Here is an 18413-nt window from a genome sequence, read left to right on the forward strand (position 1 = left end):
AAAAACTGTGTAATTGCGTCTCACTCTCAATACATGTTATTTGTAAGCAGCACTAGCTCAGGCGACTGTTCTCAGAACGCATCATCTGAGATTTAGTGCAATTCTGCTGTTCAGATGCTTTGTCTTCAGGGTTGTTATAAACACCCTACACTGCAGAATTCCTTGCTGTTGCTTGGGAAGGCACATACTGAAGATTATTCAGAGATTATTTTATGAATAGGAAAAAAATATGGCTAACTAGAAGTTACCCTTTAGAAAACATGTATTTTCTACATTTATTATTAATATAGAATACAACACTAGCATAGTTTAAATTTTTAGATACTAGCACAGAGTAATTTAATTTTGAGGATTTACTGAATAACCTGGAAATAATAATAAGGAAAGTGTTAGGAGTTTCCTGTTACTTGACCAAAATCACTCTATGGATGACTTTAAGAAAAAAATAGTGAATGCTGAAAAAAAATTACACTCGATAAGGAAACCGGTATTTTTGTAAGTTCCTAGGACCGTAACCTCGCTTTTAACCTACTGACAGCTCTACACCTCTGATAAGACCTAGTAAAATCCTTTTCCCTAATCTGATCAGTAAGATAGTTGCATTCTGCCCACAAAGCAAGCTAATTTTTATGATGTTAGTGATCATTTGTCATCTTGTTTTCTGGATGTGTTCATTTGCTATGCTATTCTCAATGTACATTTTGAATTACCACTAAATAATTTGAAATGTTCTGATTTTGTAGCCCGACTGGATCCCATGTGGAATGGTGTAAACAGCTGATAGCTGCAACCATTTCTAGTCAGATTTCAGGGTCTGTCCCATCAGAAGGTGTGTCCAGAGACTACAGGGTAAGTGACTTGAGGAATGCATTGATTTGTTTAAGATAAAAGAGTGAATGATCAGGAAAGTCCTTGCTACCTTGATTATCAGGTGGTAAGTACTTAAGTGATAGCTGAATGTTTCAGAACTCATTACGCGTAGGAGTCTTTTGAATCTGCTTTGTGTTTTCCTCCGTATTTAGAATAGTGACATTGAAGTCTCTTGAGAGAGGTGAAAGGAAAATTAAAAGTCAATGTTTTGAATAAAATGCCAAAAGTGAGTTGTCTTTTCTTCTGATGACTACATAAAAAAATTTTGGTAAAGTAGATTAATAGTTACAGGTTGAAATTGTTTCTAGTGTGTGTCATTCAGAGTACAGAATTGAGCTCTCCAGATTTCACAAAAAATAAATGCACATGTCTTTGTTACTGTGCAAAGAACATAAATGACTATCATTTTTCAGGGGGATTCACCAGACATAGAGAATTTAGCATCAAAGAAACAACAAAAAAAAATCACCTTTTTCATTCCCTCTCAGCAACATTTTTGTAACTAAGTTAATGATTGCACAGCATGGTTTACCTGATAGGTTCCATTATGCTTTTTTACTCCTATTCTCTCATGCTCATTCGCTGTTTCCTATATGCAGCCAGCCAACTGAACTGTCAAGGGTGGAGCATATGCAGTTTTCCTTCTCTTACAAATTGACAAAAGTCACCTGTGTTTCAAGTACCTTTAAAAAAGACTAGGCTGCTGCTATCTAGATGCTTTTGTCTTCCTAGTTTTGCAACAGTTTCATGGTCTTAATGCAAAATAGCCAAATGAAGATTTTATCTTTTTTGTTTTTAACTAGATTTTAATTTATTTTCTAATATATGCTCTGATTAAAAACTTCGTTGTCCAGAAACAGCGTATTTTAGATTCTGTGACAGCAGGTCAGATTCAGCCCAAGCCTGAAGATGAATCCACAAAATGTTTTTGACCATAGCCTACTAAAAAATTCACTTCACAGAGTTTCAGAGTATCAGCACAGTTAGCAGCTTATACTCATAAAAAAGTGTAGCTCTTCCATACTATGGCAGCTGAATTGCAAATGCTTACTTCAGGTCAAGGATAACATCTTTGATGAAACATCGTGGGAAATCTTGCATTACAGCTGTCGATGTTGTATTTGCCCTGTAGATCAAGGACTTCATTTTAGTAAAATCCAAGTGTGTAAGCTTGGTGTTCAGTTTATCTCTGGGTTAGAACACATTCCCCTGGATTAAAGAGCACTTTTTAATTCTAAAGAACCTCCTTCTCTATATCAAACTTGTCCTAGATATTAAGTCTTTTAAGGCTTAATTAAAATTCAACTTCATTCTCTGTTTCTTAGAAATGAAAGAAGAAAATTTAAACCTGGTGGTATTCAGAATTTTTGTGTATAAAATGTATTTGGCATCATTGCATTGCTGTGATTTGAAATCCCATATTTGTGTATAACATCAGGGAATTTTTTATCCTGGAATATCTTTAGTTACGTTCAGGACCAGTACCTTGTGAAGTGGTGTCTATGCTTTAGGAGAGGATTTCCTTTGCACTTAGCTTCTACAGAAGGTCAGTGGTACAATTAGTTGCTTAGTCAGTACCACTAACAGGCTGGGTTTATGCTTTATTACTATGGAATTCGCATGTAAAAAGATAATGCCCATTTATAACTAATTTTTACTTTGAAACATCTTTCCCTTTTGATGCGTGCCAGTCAATTTTCTGGGTCTTCGTTACCTTTGGTTACCTCGAATTGCTGCATTTAGAGGCTATCTTACAACAACTCAGAAACTTCAGGTAGGGCCAGATGTGTGTGTTTGCTTCTGGAACTGGTCAGGCAGTTCTGTTGCTTTCTGCTGGATTTACCAGGAACTCACTGCTTTATTCTTCCTTTCATCCTTTTTTTAATATTTCAATCAATATGTTTGCAAAACCAGGTAAATATATCGATTCTTGTGTCTAATGGTGTTACTCATGTTACTCTGTGTAACTTACTTTACCAGAATATAATTTAGGGGAGAGGGGAATGAAACGAAAGCGAAAGAGCTGCAAATAAAATCGTCAAAACTGGAGAGCACTAAGCGAGCTCATGCTTGCTAAATCCTACAGCAACATGACCTCACTCTGAGACTCTGGGTTTGAACTCTGCTGTGTATGTCTTCTCTGACATACTCTCTGCCCGGAGAGTATTCTGGAGTAAGGGGTTCATATAAATGAAAATTGCTTAGGTTATAGTAGCTGAGTATGGACACCTTCAGAAATAAGTTGAGAAGAGTTGTCGCTATCTTTGTTTTGCCATTTGGATCTAAAAGATACGGTGTTTATACTTCATGGCTGTTATTGCAGGCTTATTGTCTTCCACCTAGAAGGATTACCAGGCTCTTTCTTCTCTTTTCACAATAGCACATTGTAACTGGATAAAAGGGTGATTAGGAATGAATGTTTCAAAAGAGCTTGGCATTTGTTACCTCGCTAAAGTGAAGAGACTAGATTGTTTTTAGACCAAAACGATTTTGCAAATGAGAGCTACTAGATCTGCATAGTTTTGTTTTGTTCTTTAAAAATCTGACTATAAAAACGTTTGCAAGTAGAGTTCTTCTGAAAATCTGATGAAGTAAGATGTAATATCTTTAAGAAATCAAATCTGTGTGTTTTGTTGGATAACATTTTATATTTTAACTAACAGGTGTACAGGAGGCCTGTTATGCGGGTAAGATTGCCTTTGGCTAGCAGTAAAACGGCCTCCTACCTGTTTGTCTTTTGTGCTGTGTGAGATCTTGGTGTGTCAAGCGTTCTTCTTTACTTCATTAATGGTTTTATGAACCAGTCAGACCATTTTGCTATGCGGTGCAACAGCTTCTTTGCCATAGAAATGCTTTATATACATCACAATGTTTTCGTGAGCAATAAAAGTCAATGTGTAAGAGAGCAGTATTTTTAAATTATGTTATAAATGTGCAATACTAACTTCAGTTTTATTACATTAATTTTGACAAAATGGATGCTTGCAACTGAGGCTTACATGCTTCGGACTAGAGAGTACTGTATTAGCAGCTCTAACGTGTTATCTATGCTAAAGAATGTTAGTGGCAAAAGCATTACATCTTTGTCTGTCCTATTTAAATAAGATACCGATTCATGCTTGCCTTTGTACATGTTTTACCTTAATTGTTACCACCCTGTAGTAGGGGTGAAAGTTAGGTTTGAACTTAGACACTAGTGCAACGACCTGCATCTTTTTAATGATAATTTTGAGACTAGGTCTTGCCCATTGTTCATTGGAGATACCAAAAGGGCATGCCTTGTTTTCGTGTTCCTCTCTCTCAGTAACATTTATGGAGTGAGAAATGATCTGGATAGTGTTCTGACATTGTTCATGAAATGTGTCTAACACTTTTATTCAAACAAAGCCCTCTTGTTCAGTCTCAAACCAAGAGATGCAGTCTGAATGATTTCTTTTTCTCATCTGTTGTTTACATATTTGAAAATGATGTGTTTAGTCCAATCATACAAATCCACAAGTTGATCTTATTTTTCTTTTTTAAAATAGATAGCTCTTGAAATAATTGGTCTGGGTTGAGTAACAAAAATTGATTGTTTTCATTCTGTTTTTCATAGTTCTTTGTAAAGGCTTTGATCTGTGAATGATCTGCTGTGCTTGTCTCTCATTTATTTAAAATCTTTCGGAGTATTTGCTGGTTGTCCTTCTGGTTTTCTTCCAGAGATCACAATATCTACTTTGCTTTAATTTCAGAAACAACATTTTTATGGTCTGAAATTTAAGTAATTTCTATTTAACAGAATTCCACTAATACACAAATGTTACGAGTCCTTTGTGATTTGAAAGGATCTTTTAATTAATTATAACTTTTTAAACTCTTGTGGGGTTCAAATTACCTGAAGATATCCAAAGTCATTCTTCTAAGTTTTTCTTTTTTGAGGGTTCTGTAGAAATACTGTAAAAAGAATAATTGACTTTGGCAAACATTTGTAGATTTAAACTGAGCCTGGTTTTACAGTCTATCAAGTGAGGAGTTCTTTGCATATGAACTGGGAATAATAGACTGTCATGAACACAACTTCTCTCCATTTAATAAAGAAAGAAGATGGAACAACAATTTTGGCTGAATGTATTAAAACAATTACTTCATATGACCCTATGACATCTGTGCTTCTTTCTGGAGCGCATAGGGACTTTATGTTTATTAAACAGATTTAATTAATATTCAGGATTTGCTGCCAATATGTTGCAAAAATAAATTAACATGAAAGTGTGGGTTGTTTGCATATTTTGCTACGAGGAGTAATTTTAGGTTCTGTAAAGTTACTGAGTATGTTTCCAGCAACAACACAGAAATTGCTGGAAAAATACATGAAGCCATAAAACTGAAAGTTCAATTAAAACATGTTTTACACAGTAAAGGGTTTTTTAAATTGTCTAGATACTTCTATTTGATGTTGACCTATTTTTGCCTTGAAAGATTGCATGAGTTTCCCCCTAATGCTCCCGTTGCAAGCTGTACTCAATTTCTTCTATTGATAAGCATGTGGCGTACTTTGGATTAATTTTCTTCACTATAAGGTTGTTTGTCTTAAAAAGACAGTACATGCTTTTATGTTCTTATCTACCAGCGCTGACTCTTTTGTGGAAAAGGGAGTAAACTTTTCATTTTGTGTTGTGCCAAATAACATTAAAAGGATGGTGTTAATAGCTTGGATTCCTTTCTGTGGAAAGTAGTTTGTGCCAGGAGTGGAAGATTTTGAATAGCTAAGCTGGATTGAAAGTATATGCTGTCTTTTTAAGGAAAGAAAAAAAAAAAGGGAAACAAAAAAGAAAAGATTCTGTCCTTTCACCTGTTGTCTGCATGTTTTTTCCTGTTACTTCTCTCTTGCCCTACTGCTGCCTCATGCAATGCAGGAGATTCAGGATGGACACAATGGCTATCATTCTGAAGCAGAACCTGATCAGGTGGCAAGTTTTACTCATCTTTCATTTATTAACTGTATAGCAAGGTACTAGATGTTAGTACTGGTACAGTACATACAAATCTTACATTTCTCATGCAAGAGAATCCATAGAAAGCATTTAGTATGTTAACTGATTATGTGATAGGTAGGGTTTTTGTGTAATGCCAGATAGTTTAAAAATGTAATATTGCACATAAGCCCCTATCTGACAAAGCACATCTGTCCTTCTAAGTTTGTAAGTATTGTCAAATTCTCTACACATCATCTTTTGTGATTGGGTGCTGAATATAACATTCTGTTAGTTTCCAAGAAAATCTAAAGCCAGAGATCAATTTAAATATCTTTAGAAATTATTTGTTAATGAGGGCTTGGGGTAGTTAGTTTGGAGACAGACAGATCTGACCAGTTATCGGTACGTGGATCAGAGCTGTAATACAAGGGAAGAGTTACTTCTTTGCTGTAACATTGCTCATTATATTTATTCTCACTTCAGAATGTAAAAAATTGAACCCTTAACATCTCATCATGTTGACCTGAGGGAGATCACTTTCTCACGTGGTCCTTAAAAGTCCCGCTAACCCTTTTATTCTTAATTAAAATCGTTAGTACATTGTAAATCTTCGCCGCCAGTGAAGGACCCAAAGGATCAATCTTGTATCATTCAGGAATGAAGCCATTTACCTAAATGAAAATTTATGGAACTAGCCCTTATTTTAAAATTGCTAACTGTTCTTTAATCTGTCCTTCTGGATCCAAAATTCCTATAATGGACCTCTTCCATAACCTGTGGCACTCTCAGTAGGGTATTGATTGAAATAGAGCATCATGGGGTGTTTCTGACTTCTTGCTATGAAACCCACAAAGTTAAAATGTTAAATAAATAAAGCTTCTGTCATATAATTCTCTCAGATTAAAATACTCAAATATTAAATTAACATTAAGAATAGAAAAATAAATTAATATGAGCTTGAAAATGTTCTCAAGTATATAAAATACCCCAAATAATACCTGCATTTAGCAAAAGACTAACAAATTATTAATTACAAATTTGGGCTGATTTCACTGTTCATATTTTGTATGCTATATGTAGCTAGCATGAGAAACTAATTGTTGCATAAATGCTTTATTACTATATGTTACTAATATGTATGTCTGTGTAATATTTATAATACCGAATTTTGTGTTTGAGTTTGTGTTTTTTTTTTTTACTATGGTACTGTTTAATATAGTTGTGCCTTGTAAAAAAAGATATGCTTCTTGTGTTCCAGTAGTCTGGTAGTAAAAACACTTTGCATCAAAATGTATAGATGTAGTACAGATGGAAAGTGAGATTTACTCATGGTTTTGAATTTCTGCCAGGCACTGCGGGATGGAAACAAACTAGCACAGATGGAAGAAGCTCCACTTTTTCCTGGAGAATCTATCAAAGTTATTGGTAAGCATACTATTGAATACTACACTGAGTACTATTAAATCACTAGTTTATTTATTTTAAAACAGAATATTATTTCCTTTTGACTTTTGTTATTTTAATTTAATGCCAGTTTAGATTAGCTGATTTGATGTGGATTTCTTTTCTTTGTCTTTTAAATCCTAATGTAGGAAGGAAAAATCAGTTCCAGATGATGACATGCTCCATATAGATAAATAATTTTTTTTCAAGGATTAGTTTGTTCCATATATGCTTGGGGATGCCAAGGATACTTCATAGATTCAAAAGCTTCAAAATTGTGATAGCAAAGGAGATGAAGTTATGGAAAACTTAGTTTCCAGTTCTTAATGAGATTTATTTCACTTTGGCCTGTGACGGCAAGCTCTGCATTAGCAGTACAGTACGTGGCTAGAAAAGAATACTAGTTCTTTCAAATAAAAGTGAAAATGAAGATATGGGCATATGACTGAATTACTTGGAGGTCAGTTGCATACACATCAGTAATTGTCCATTTGGATGCTCTCTCTCTGAGATGAGAGTGTCTCCTGTACACCTCAGGGCAGGGACCAGAGCTGCGTGTCGTTAAGAATACCAGCAGGGTGCTTTACTACCTGCCTGCCCTTGCTGCAGCCCATGCTAGCTGAGCCCAGCCTCAGTTGCTCAGCAGTTGCTGAGCAGCAGTGGGACTGAGGAATTTGGTTGTTTTCATTGTTGAGATAAAGACAGCTCTTTCAGTCCTGACAGTATCTGAAGAGTAGGCTTTCCAGTAGTGGTCAAGCATAAGTGTCTTTCGGAACTGCAAAAATCTTACTATTTTAAAATGGAAACAGATTTTTCTGGAACAAATGTCTGTAATAGTAAAACAAAGCTTTAATTGGTCTGTTTTCCAGCTAAAGATGTTATGTATATCTGTCCATTTATGGGAGCAGTCAGTGGTACACTAACAGTGACGGACTTCAGGATGTATATCAAAAGTGTTGAAAGGGTAAGACTTTGCTATATATCTGCATATTGTTTCATGTAGGAATGTTGCTGAAGTAGATTTCAGAAAGTGACAAATTTGGTATAAGTGAAGTATGATGTTCCACAGCAGTCTATTAAACAGGAATTACACTTGACAGTAATGAAACACACGTGAATAATATTAGTTTGTATTCCTCCTAATGTAACAAAATTCATTTGTTTTATATACAAATTTCAGGATCCACCTTTTGTTGCCGATGTTCCCCTTGGGGTCATAAGTAGAGTTGAAAAAATTGGAGTACAGAGCCATGGAGACAACTCGTGTGGTATAGAAATAGTTTGCAAGGTATGACATGGTAGAGACTTATTCATATTAAAGTATTTTCATTTCATTTTTCTGTAAGAGGAATCGGCATGCACATGTGGTGCTTTTCTGTCTGATCAGTTCCCTGTATTTGAACCCTGCTTCATTTAGATAATATATTTCAATTCCTCTTATGAAACTTGCCATCTTAAACACTTCTGCCTTTTGTCTCAAGAGTAAATTAAAAGGAAAAGTGGCTATTTCTATATCTAGCAACTCTAATGGCGGTCCTAGTCATCTGATACGAACACTTTCAGAACTCTGTTCTAATGTCGGTTCATGACTTAGTGCTACATATAAGCCTGCCTTCAATCAAATTTCTTATAACTGCTTTTTTTTAAAAAATTATCATAGATTAAAATAGAGTAACTTATTTTTGACAGGATATGAGAAATTTGCGGCTGGCCTATAAACAGGAAGAGCAGAACAGATTGGAGATTTTTGAAAACCTTGTAACACGTGCATTTCCTGTTTCTAATGGGCTGGTAAGTCTTAAGATGTAGAAAAGGCTGTCACTAGCCCTCCACTTTTTGGAAAGTGTAGGTGGGGAAATACAAGGGCTGTATAACAAACACTGAAATGTTGATTCGTAGAATCTGTTACAGAGAAGGCAAGCTACTCTGACCCTGTTTCCTTTTTGCATTAATTCATAAAATGTCCTGCTGTCAGTGAAGTTAATTTGTACATAACCCTTGAGATCTAGATTTGCCTAATGTTACTGATTAAAAATATGTATGTATTGACTCTTATTTTCTGTAGTAGATAATTGAGTCTAGAAGTTCTGCCTAAAACAACAAATAGGTACAATTAGTCTTATTATTAGTTAGCTGCAGAATGGTATTTCATTTGCTTGTATGGGTAAGGAAGGGGTTGGGAGGTAGGTGACAGATTTCCTCATCCTGGCTTTGCCATTGATGTGTTGTATGGTCACAGGCAAATAACTTCGACTCTCTCTGACTGTTTCCTATCTTGATTTTGTTAATTATATAGCATGTACTTGAAGGAGGAAACTGTCTTTCATTTTCTTTCTAGCACAATGTTGTCCAGTCTTGACTGAAGGTTTTATGTCTGCTGTTAAAGAGTTTTAGAGGTGTTACATTTGAAATATTAGAAAGTTCACTGTTTTGGAGTTTATTGTACATACAGCCTATCAGATAGTAATTTATGCCTTTGCTTTGTTGTCTTTAGCCTCTTTTTGCATTCAGCTATAAAGAAAAGTTTGCTGTTAATGGCTGGAAAGTATATGATCCAATGGCAGAATATAAGAGGCAGGTAAGTTATATAAGTACTTGGTGTATTATTTTTTTTCTCCATCTCCCTCAGAGCCATTCAAACAAAAAAAATATTAAAGAAAACTCAAAATTTTCAGCTCTAGCTACATGCAGAGGCTGTCTAGTATCATGTTTAGGTAATAAAATGCAAGTGGCCTGACTTTGAGAGTGTTGAGCACCTGCTAAAGTTGATGGAGACAACAGGTGCTGAGTACGTGAGCAAATTGGTCTATCTTAACATGCATTCTTAAATCCACATTTTCCAAGTGCTGTTTCTAGAAAATACAGACTTTGTGAAAATTTGGTATTGAACAAGCAACATTAAACAGAGTTTGTTGTTGTAAATCTACGGTTTCCTAGTTGCAAAAGTATTTTTATTTCACTATGTGATCACTTTTTACCTGAATGTGCAGCCTATTCAAATGGTTATTTTGCATATCAGTTTTAAAGATAATAAATAGGAAAGACTTCCAGTGTTTTGGTTTATGGTTCAATATGAAGACCTTAAGTTTATAGCTTATTTAAAAGAAAAATGTGTGCCCACATTTTTTTAAGTAAGTATATAGCATATAAAAATTTTCATCTCCCCAAACTCAGATGTGTGAAGGTCTAACCTGAAAAATAAAAAAATGTTTTGCTTTCATACAGGGTTTACCCAATGAGAGTTGGAAAATATCCAAAATTAACAGCACTTATGAGCTTTGTGATACATATCCTGCTATTCTTGTTGTGCCAACCAGTGTAAAGGATGATGACCTCTCAAAAGTGGCAGCGTTTAGAGCAAAAGGCAGAGTTCCAGTAAGTGAAACTTTTACAAGGACATATAAGTGCTCTACAGATAGACTTGATGGTTTTAGAACTGAAGAGAGCAACTCAAATGTGAGTTTAATTGTTTGGTCATTGTGCCATGTAATAAATTTTTGTTTGGAGTTAACACTTCTAAGCCACAATGGTATCTGATGCTAATTCATGTATTAGCTTGTGTTCTGATTTGGTGTGGAGTGTGTTAGAGCCGTAGCAGTTATCTTGAGAACAGACGAGTTTTGCAGGTAACATAAGAGCCCCTTTAAATATGTTAGAAGGTGACAGTTTTGTGCTTAGCAAAGTAGTGTACAGGGCCATAGATTTCCACGTGGAAGCAGTTTTTCTTCTTCCATTGTTCTTTTTGTTCCTAATTAGTAAGATGCAGTAGCAGGCTTAGTTTTTATTAGAAATAGAAGCTAAGATGTGTTAGAATCACTTTGTATTTCAGGCTCACATTTGGGACGAGCAGTGCTAGTGTGCTGTCAATACGGTTTTGCATCAGCTTGTCCTTAAATTTGCATTTGTTAATTTCATACAATCATAGAATGTCCTGAGTTGGAAGGGGCCCACAAGGATCATCGAGTCCAACTCCTGTCTCTGCACAGGACAGCCTCAAAATTCACACCATGTGTCTGAGGGCGTTGTCCAAATGCTTCTTGAATACTGTCAGGCTTGGCGCCATGACCACTTCCCTGGGGAGCCTGTTCCAGTGCTCAATCACCCTCTGTGTGAAAAACCTTTTCCTAATATCCAACCTAAACCTCCCCTGGCCCATCTTCATGCCATTCCCCTGGGTCCTATGATTGGTCGCCAGAGAGGAGACCAGTGCCTGCCCCTCTGCTTCCCCTTGTGAGGAAGCTGTAGACTGTGATGAGGTCTGCCCTCAGTCTCCTCTTCTCCAGGCTGAACAAACCAAGTGACTTCAGCCTCTCATACAGCTTCCCCTCTAAACCCTTCAGCAACTTTATGGCCCTTCTTTGGACACTCTCTAGTAGCTTTGTATCTTTTTTATATTGTGGTGCCCAAAACTGCACACAGTACTTGAGGTGAGGCCACACTAGTGCAGAGTAGAGTGGGACAATCACCCAGGAAATAATGCCATGTAGGCGGTGTGATTGTCTAATTGCACTCTGGCCTGCTGCTTTTATAGTAGTATAGTAAACTAAAATGATTTTCTTTTATTCTAGGTATTATCCTGGATTCATCCTGAGAGCCAAGCAACAATAACACGATGCAGTCAGCCATCAGTAGGCCCAAATGATAAGCGTTGCAAAGAAGACGAAAAATACTTGCAGACAATAATGGATGCCAATGCTCAGTCACACAAACTTATCATCTTTGATGCCAGACAGAATAGTGTTGCAGATACAAACAAGGTAGGTTGATATCATAACTAGCATTAGTTGCTCTGTCTTTATTACAAGACTGGAGATTAAGTAAGAGATGAGGATGAGGAGAACTTGATGTTGAAAAGAGATGAAAAAAGGTCTCTAAAGAGGGCATGGGAAGGAAGGTAAGTTGCTTGTAGCATTTTGGAAAGGCCAACAGGAATTGAAAGCAGCATGAAGACATAGGTCATTAGGCATAGGGCATTAAAGCCCACAGAAGACCAAAGGTTTCGGTAGTAAAAAGGGGAATGTATTATCAAATGTAGCCTATTACAATTAGAATTTCTTTCACCTAAAAAAAATACCCTAGTGCTTCTTAGAAAAACAAAAGCCAAAAAAAATGTTTTTGTTAGTGCTAAAATAATCGTTTCTCTCAGAAAATCCTGAAACCTGACTAAAATAACTCTCTCAACCTTATAGTGAAGTCCTGTACGTGTTCTTTTCTTTGTCTGTTTTTACTTTTTGAATGACAGGCAAAAGGTGGAGGATATGAAAGTGAAAGTGCCTACCCAAATGCAGAACTGGTCTTTCTGGAAATTCATAATATACACGTAATGAGAGAATCCCTGCGTAAACTTAAAGAAATAGTTTATCCTACTATTGATGAGACTCGGTGGTTATCAAATGTGGACTCCACACATTGGCTGGAATACATAAGGGTAAAATACTTTTGATGTGAAAAACCAATTGTTTTTTTAAACCATGTTTTTAACTTGCATTTCTGAAAATATTACTAAAATAATGTCTAGATTTAAGCACATCACTTTGATCAGGATAATCTTGTAAAAGAACTTAATTTTTAAATGGTCCCTTAGAACATAGCATTTTAAGCATTCCATAATAACTTTGTATTTCCAGTTTTATGTATTGGTAGGTAATGAGTTAATTCCTGATAGCACAGTATCGTATTTAGTGTTGGACAATGTTTTATTTTCTTGAGAGAGAATGTTTGTGAGCAGTCCAGGGTTATCCCTGTTTTTTGGAAGAATGCCCTGGGAACTTCAGATTATATTTGAACAACTGCCAAAAGGACTTGACTGTAAATTTTGCAGCCTTTCTCATCCTTCCCTCCTTCAATACAATGTTAGTGTTCTTGTGTCAGGCACCTTTATTTTCATGGGCTGTTTATAGTCAATACTGGGTTATAATCTGCTCTATTATTTAACATGATATTGAAATAAATCACTGCCATACTCAGTTTTACAGTCTGTTTCACTAACCTCTGAAATGCTTTTAGAATACATTATTTCATTGCCACGTTCCCTCCCCTGTTCATGATGAATATGGATGGAGTGGAATTTGTTTTATTAGCAACTGGCTCAAATGCCACTCATGCAAAACATGTTTGGGATTGTTCATTAGTTTTACTCTTGTGTTAAGTAGTGCTTGCTAACTGCTGCAGGAGAACCAGTAGAGGGAGCAAACACTTAAATTAAGAACTAAACAGATTTAATGATCTTTTGGGAACAGTTTAATTTTCTTGTTCTCTTGTAGTTGGACTATTTCAAACAGCTTTGGGAACCTGAGTATCTGGAAACGTTTTCTTATCAGCCTGGTCTTAAATACAATAGTCTGTTTTTAAAAGTGGAGTTATTTGGGCCGGTGGTCACCTTTCACTGATGTTGACTTCAGTGGGGTTCCTGGGCTTAGTCCCAGAAATGGACCTCAATACCATTGTTGCACAGGTGACAACAGCATAGCAATTTGAAATTTCATTGAAATTATTTTAAAGAGTTGACATACGCGTAGCATTCGTCATGAATCTGCCCCTTACGTGATACTTCATGTTACAGTATTGACAGCATAAACTGCAGCCTTATTTCTTAAAAGCTGCCATTGCTGTGTTAACAGTGTTGATAGTATCTCCCTGTGCTTTTATCCAAGAATTGCTTCCCTTCCTTGCCTATTTGATTTGGCTTGTAATAGCAATTAACAAATCCAGAGCTTTAATCTAGTGCATCTTCTGTTTTCCGGGCTCACACCGGTGTGATTGTGTCCCAGTTTAATGTGATTTGTTACTAGAAGTTCACCTTCCTAGCACTGGGCACACACAGCACTTTGAAGATGGTCCAGAAGCATCTGGGGAGGTGCCAGTAATGTTCTGTGTGCATCAGCAGGAGTAGAGTCACTTGGTGCTTTTTGCACACCCAGGATGTTTCCTGGTGCCCTCCAGGGTATTTTCTGTCTTTCAGGGTAGAACTTGTGCTATTAATTATTTTTTAACCAATTCTTATTTTCTAAACTGATACAAAGCCAGTTATTCATTAGGAGCCCTAACTGAAATACTGTGAGGGTTGCTAAGTTTTGAAACATCTATAAAGAATAATAATAGTTTGTGGAGGAAACTGTTTTCTAAAGGCTTTTGTCCAAAGTAGAATAAAATGCTTCACCTACTCCACAGATACTTACTTACTGAATAGTAACTCTGTTTTCTGTCTCCCATTCTGTGCTTATTGCCTGTATCTGTTCTATGCTTTTCTTTTCAGCTGTACTCCTTCAGAGGCATCTGTGTTCTCTTCAGGACAATTTAGAGCAAGCTATTGCATACCTGTATGTTACATAGATTAGTTTTCTGCCTTTACTGAAGACCAAACTGTTTTAATGTTTGCACTTTTTTAGTGCAGTAGAGCTTTGTAACTGAAGTAATTGGGAATTAACTAGTTCAGACCCCAAGCTCTGTTCTCCCATAGAAGTTTTTGTATTGTTTCCTGATATTTTCATCCTGGCATCCTTCAGTTTTATCATAAAAGGTACGATCAACGAAACATATAATCAATAAAAATTGTCTCTAAAGCATGGTTCTTGAAATAGCTTTGAAGACTGGTCTTGACTGGTCTTGTGCACAGCTTCTGCAGTGGATGCTGGCTTTCCTGCTTCCCAGATGTTTTTACATGCCTGGGAAGGGAAAAATACAAGTATTTTGCAAGATTCCATTTTCTGATGTTGGAATGCAGAATAGGAATTTCTCCTATGGTCCTATTCTAGTGGTTGGTTTTTTTCATGTATTTTTCAGTGCCATGATAAGTCACGGTACAGAAACAAATCTTCACAGGAGAGAGATTATTCAAGTTTTTTGAAAAAACTACAGAGCAGCATAAGAGAACAAGAGAGGGTTTTTTGTGGGGGATAAGAATAACAAGTTCACACAGGTGATCTCAGTCCTGTGCTATCTCTATCCTTTGTTCTCTAGCACGCTTCTGAATCCATGCTATTAACGGTCTGCTTATGGGTTGAACACAATGTATACTTCGCGCGCCAACAAATCAGCACAGGCTCCCAGCCAGGGGTTTCTGGGTTTGTTTACATTGCGTTTTGATTTGGATTAGATGGATGGTTTGTCCCTTTCTCTAAACTTAGTAGTTGAGAACTGAAAGCTGAGGAAGAAAGAGTGATTGATTATTATGAAAATGAACTTCAAAAACATTGAACCTTCAGCCTTTGGAATAGGTTACAGTATTTGTGTCTTTTCATCATGATACAGAATTTCAGATTTAATTTAGCGAAGGGATTCCCAGATTTTTTTGCTATGTACTACTAATAGTGGAGAGCTGGTAAGAACTCTCTCCTGAACAACAGAGTGCACAAAGTTTTTTATAGCCTTAGAAGTACTCATACCACCATTTGGAAATCTCTGATTTAAAGCAGTGTCATCCAGATGATTGTGTAATTAATGTCAACTTTTAAAATATATTAACCTTAAGAGTATAAAATTATAACTTTTTTTGGTAAAGTTTTGGTTAGCATTTAATATGCTTGTTTATTTCTGTTTATTTAAGATGCTTCTTGCTGGAGCAGTAAGAATTGCGGATAAAATTGAGTCTGGTAAAACATCTGTAGTGGTACATTGCAGTGATGGTTGGGATCGAACTGCACAGCTTACTGCGCTAGCTATGCTTATGCTGGACAGCTATTACAGAACTATCAAGGGGTTTGAAGTTCTTATCGAGAAAGAATGGATAAGTTTTGGACACCGATTTGCAATGGTAAGCTGAAACATTCAGTGTGCAGTTTGTCACCTTCAAAGCTATTATTTTGAACAGCATGTTTTCTCACAGTACTCTGCTGCATTTTAGTCGTTTTCTCTGGTGTCCTCCTTTTAATGGTGTGAGTGTGCCAGAGAATTGTGACCTGTTCATTTTTAACAAGAAATCTGTGTGTGAGGTATAATATAAAATAAATAAGAATGAAGTGGCTTGAACATCACGGTTAAAAAAAATCACGTGGCTTTTTTATGAGGAAGAGGGACTGTAACACATTGCTTCATCTTTAACAGTCTTATGAATTGAGAAACAAGGAAAAGAATTAAGGTGTCTAGAAGGTAAAACTGCTGGAACCATTACTCTGATTTAAGGTTGAAGTGTTTTTTTAACACACGGGCTAGTGGGGAATTAGGATATAAGGTATTATGACATTTTGTAGGCTCTGACTCTAACATGGTTTAGGAGAAATGACGTAGTTATGGCAGTGGATATGGAATAATTGTTGTTTCAGTACAATCTTAGTAAATACGTACCAGTTTGGCCCACTGGTAGAAAGAAATGGCTGTGCAGGGAAAGACGGGCAAACAACTGGCACAGCTTTGTTGACCAAGTGTCTTTCCAGCTCTACTCAACGGCAAAGGCATGGCCATAAATGAATATTGGGATGCATTTTTAGTAGTTGAAAAATACCGGTTAGCATTGTGGAAGATTTGCTTATCTTGTTCACCGTTGGAACATATTTAAGAGTTACTCAGCTTTGAAGTGTTGGGCTGGTACTGTAAATACACTAGACTGAAATGATAAGTTTTTTTTGACTTTCAGCGAGTAGGACATGGAGATGATGATCATGCTGATGCAGATAGATCTCCCATTTTCCTTCAGTTCATCGACTGTGTTTGGCAAATGACAAAGCAGGTAAGATGCTTAAGAGTATATTTCTATGAGATCTCAGTCTTTATCTTGGAAACACGTTCCTTTGTAGAGCAGTAGCATGTTTTCCTGAAGCTAGTCACAGTGTGGCTGCACCATGCACATGTAGGGGAACTTTTTGCTCAAAGTGAGGTACAAAGAGCTAGAGTAGAAGTATTGACTTGAAACCAAAATACCAGCAATCCTTTTTGTTTAAAATAAGCTTTCAAAGGATTCTCTGATTACATAAATGAGGGTTATTGATGAAATAAATGATTTGCATTGCATATTCACTGATGGAGTAAATGTTTGTATGGATTTATATTATCCTTAAGGAACAGCAAAAATCCAGGTTGATTGTGAACTGAGAGGAAGAGAGAGGAGTTCTATGTATGTCTAAAATGTGAAATGCAAGTTAGTGTTGGCATCGCTATGCATACAGGACAGCATTTCTAGCATACAAGCCTATTCTCAGATAAGTTTTCTTAACTTCCAGCACTGCTTTTAACTCTTAAGATATCAAAATATTAAAATTCTCAATTTTTTTTCTGAATATATTAAATTATAGAATGACTTTAGCCTTCATTTTCTTTATTTCTACCTCCACGAGCATAAACTTAAGATTTTTCTGAGCTTTTATATTACTGTTCTCTAATGGGGTTACTGAAATAGGTTGTCCGCATGAAGGTTTTATTTCCAAAGAAGTTAGAAGTGCTTGGTGCCTTTTTTTCTTTTTTTTTCTCTACCCCCTCCCCCCCACCCCTTGAAGCCTAACATAGATGTGTGCTTTTATGGTAAAAGCTATTATACTGAAGTCTGCATAGTATGTAATTTGTTTTGAAGAGAGGAGGGTAACAGTTTGGTTCCATAGGATGCTAGCACTCCCAGATCTCTTACCTTAGTCGTCTTGTTCTGAATATGGTTCTTAAAAACTTACATCATAGTTTCCAAAACGTGTATTGAAAACAGTAATCTTCAGTGCTTTATGAAAGTTCCCTGCTGTAATCTGGGCCCTTGTCCAGAGTCCCTTGAAGACTTTCTCTTTCTGTGTGTCTATATTTCAGCATTAATGTGCTATTTAGTATGACTGAAGAAAATAAATGAAAAATTCTGCCCCTCTCTCAGAGGAGAGCTAATAACAATAGCAAAGAGAAGCAGTTCTAAACACCTGGTAGGAACAAAAGTCCTCTGGGGAGATCCTTAATTGAGAGCAGCCTCTTCTATTTTTGTGATCTCCCTTGCTGCCTCCTATTTCTTGCTATAAACAGTTTAGTTCCCTCTAGTTTAAAAAAAAAAAAAAAAAGGAGGGGTGGAGGGAATCTGTGAAACATTTTACCATACCACATCTGTTCAAAACCTGGATCCAGAAACTGTTCTGAAATTCATGAACAGCAGTGGCATTGAAAAATCATTAATGTTACAGCAAGAAAAAAATTGAAAATGTCATTCCTGGAGAGTTCTTGCCTGCTTATTTTTATTTTTTAGTT

At 36.3% G+C, this 18413-nt stretch overlaps 1 protein-coding gene across 2 annotated transcripts in view; it reads left to right on the top strand.

The window, feature by feature from the left end:
• Positions 1-750: 750 nt before the first annotated feature.
• Positions 751-18413, top strand: part of MTMR1 (myotubularin related protein 1) — a 36036-nt gene continuing 18373 nt past the window's right edge. The window contains exons 1-12 of one of the 2 annotated variants that reach the window (XM_009702444.1): positions 751-849; positions 5766-5816; positions 7175-7250; positions 8138-8232; positions 8449-8556; positions 8958-9059; positions 9763-9846; positions 10494-10643; positions 11837-12025; positions 12511-12696; positions 15814-16020; positions 16840-16932. In XM_009702444.1, the coding sequence (XP_009700746.1) occupies positions 7205-7250; positions 8138-8232; positions 8449-8556; positions 8958-9059; positions 9763-9846; positions 10494-10643; positions 11837-12025; positions 12511-12696; positions 15814-16020; positions 16840-16932 (1260 nt within the window). In that variant the 5' untranslated portion in view covers positions 751-849; positions 5766-5816; positions 7175-7204. The remainder of the gene's footprint in view (positions 850-5765; positions 5817-7174; positions 7251-8137; positions 8233-8448; positions 8557-8957; positions 9060-9762; positions 9847-10493; positions 10644-11836; positions 12026-12510; positions 12697-15813; positions 16021-16839; positions 16933-18413) is intronic. The other variant, XM_009702445.1, reaches the window with a different exon arrangement.

Source organism: Cariama cristata, unplaced genomic scaffold, assembly GCF_000690535.1.
Source record: "Cariama cristata isolate BGI_N322 unplaced genomic scaffold, ASM69053v1 scaffold11246, whole genome shotgun sequence".
Classification (NCBI taxonomy): Eukaryota; Metazoa; Chordata; class Aves; order Cariamiformes; family Cariamidae; genus Cariama; species Cariama cristata.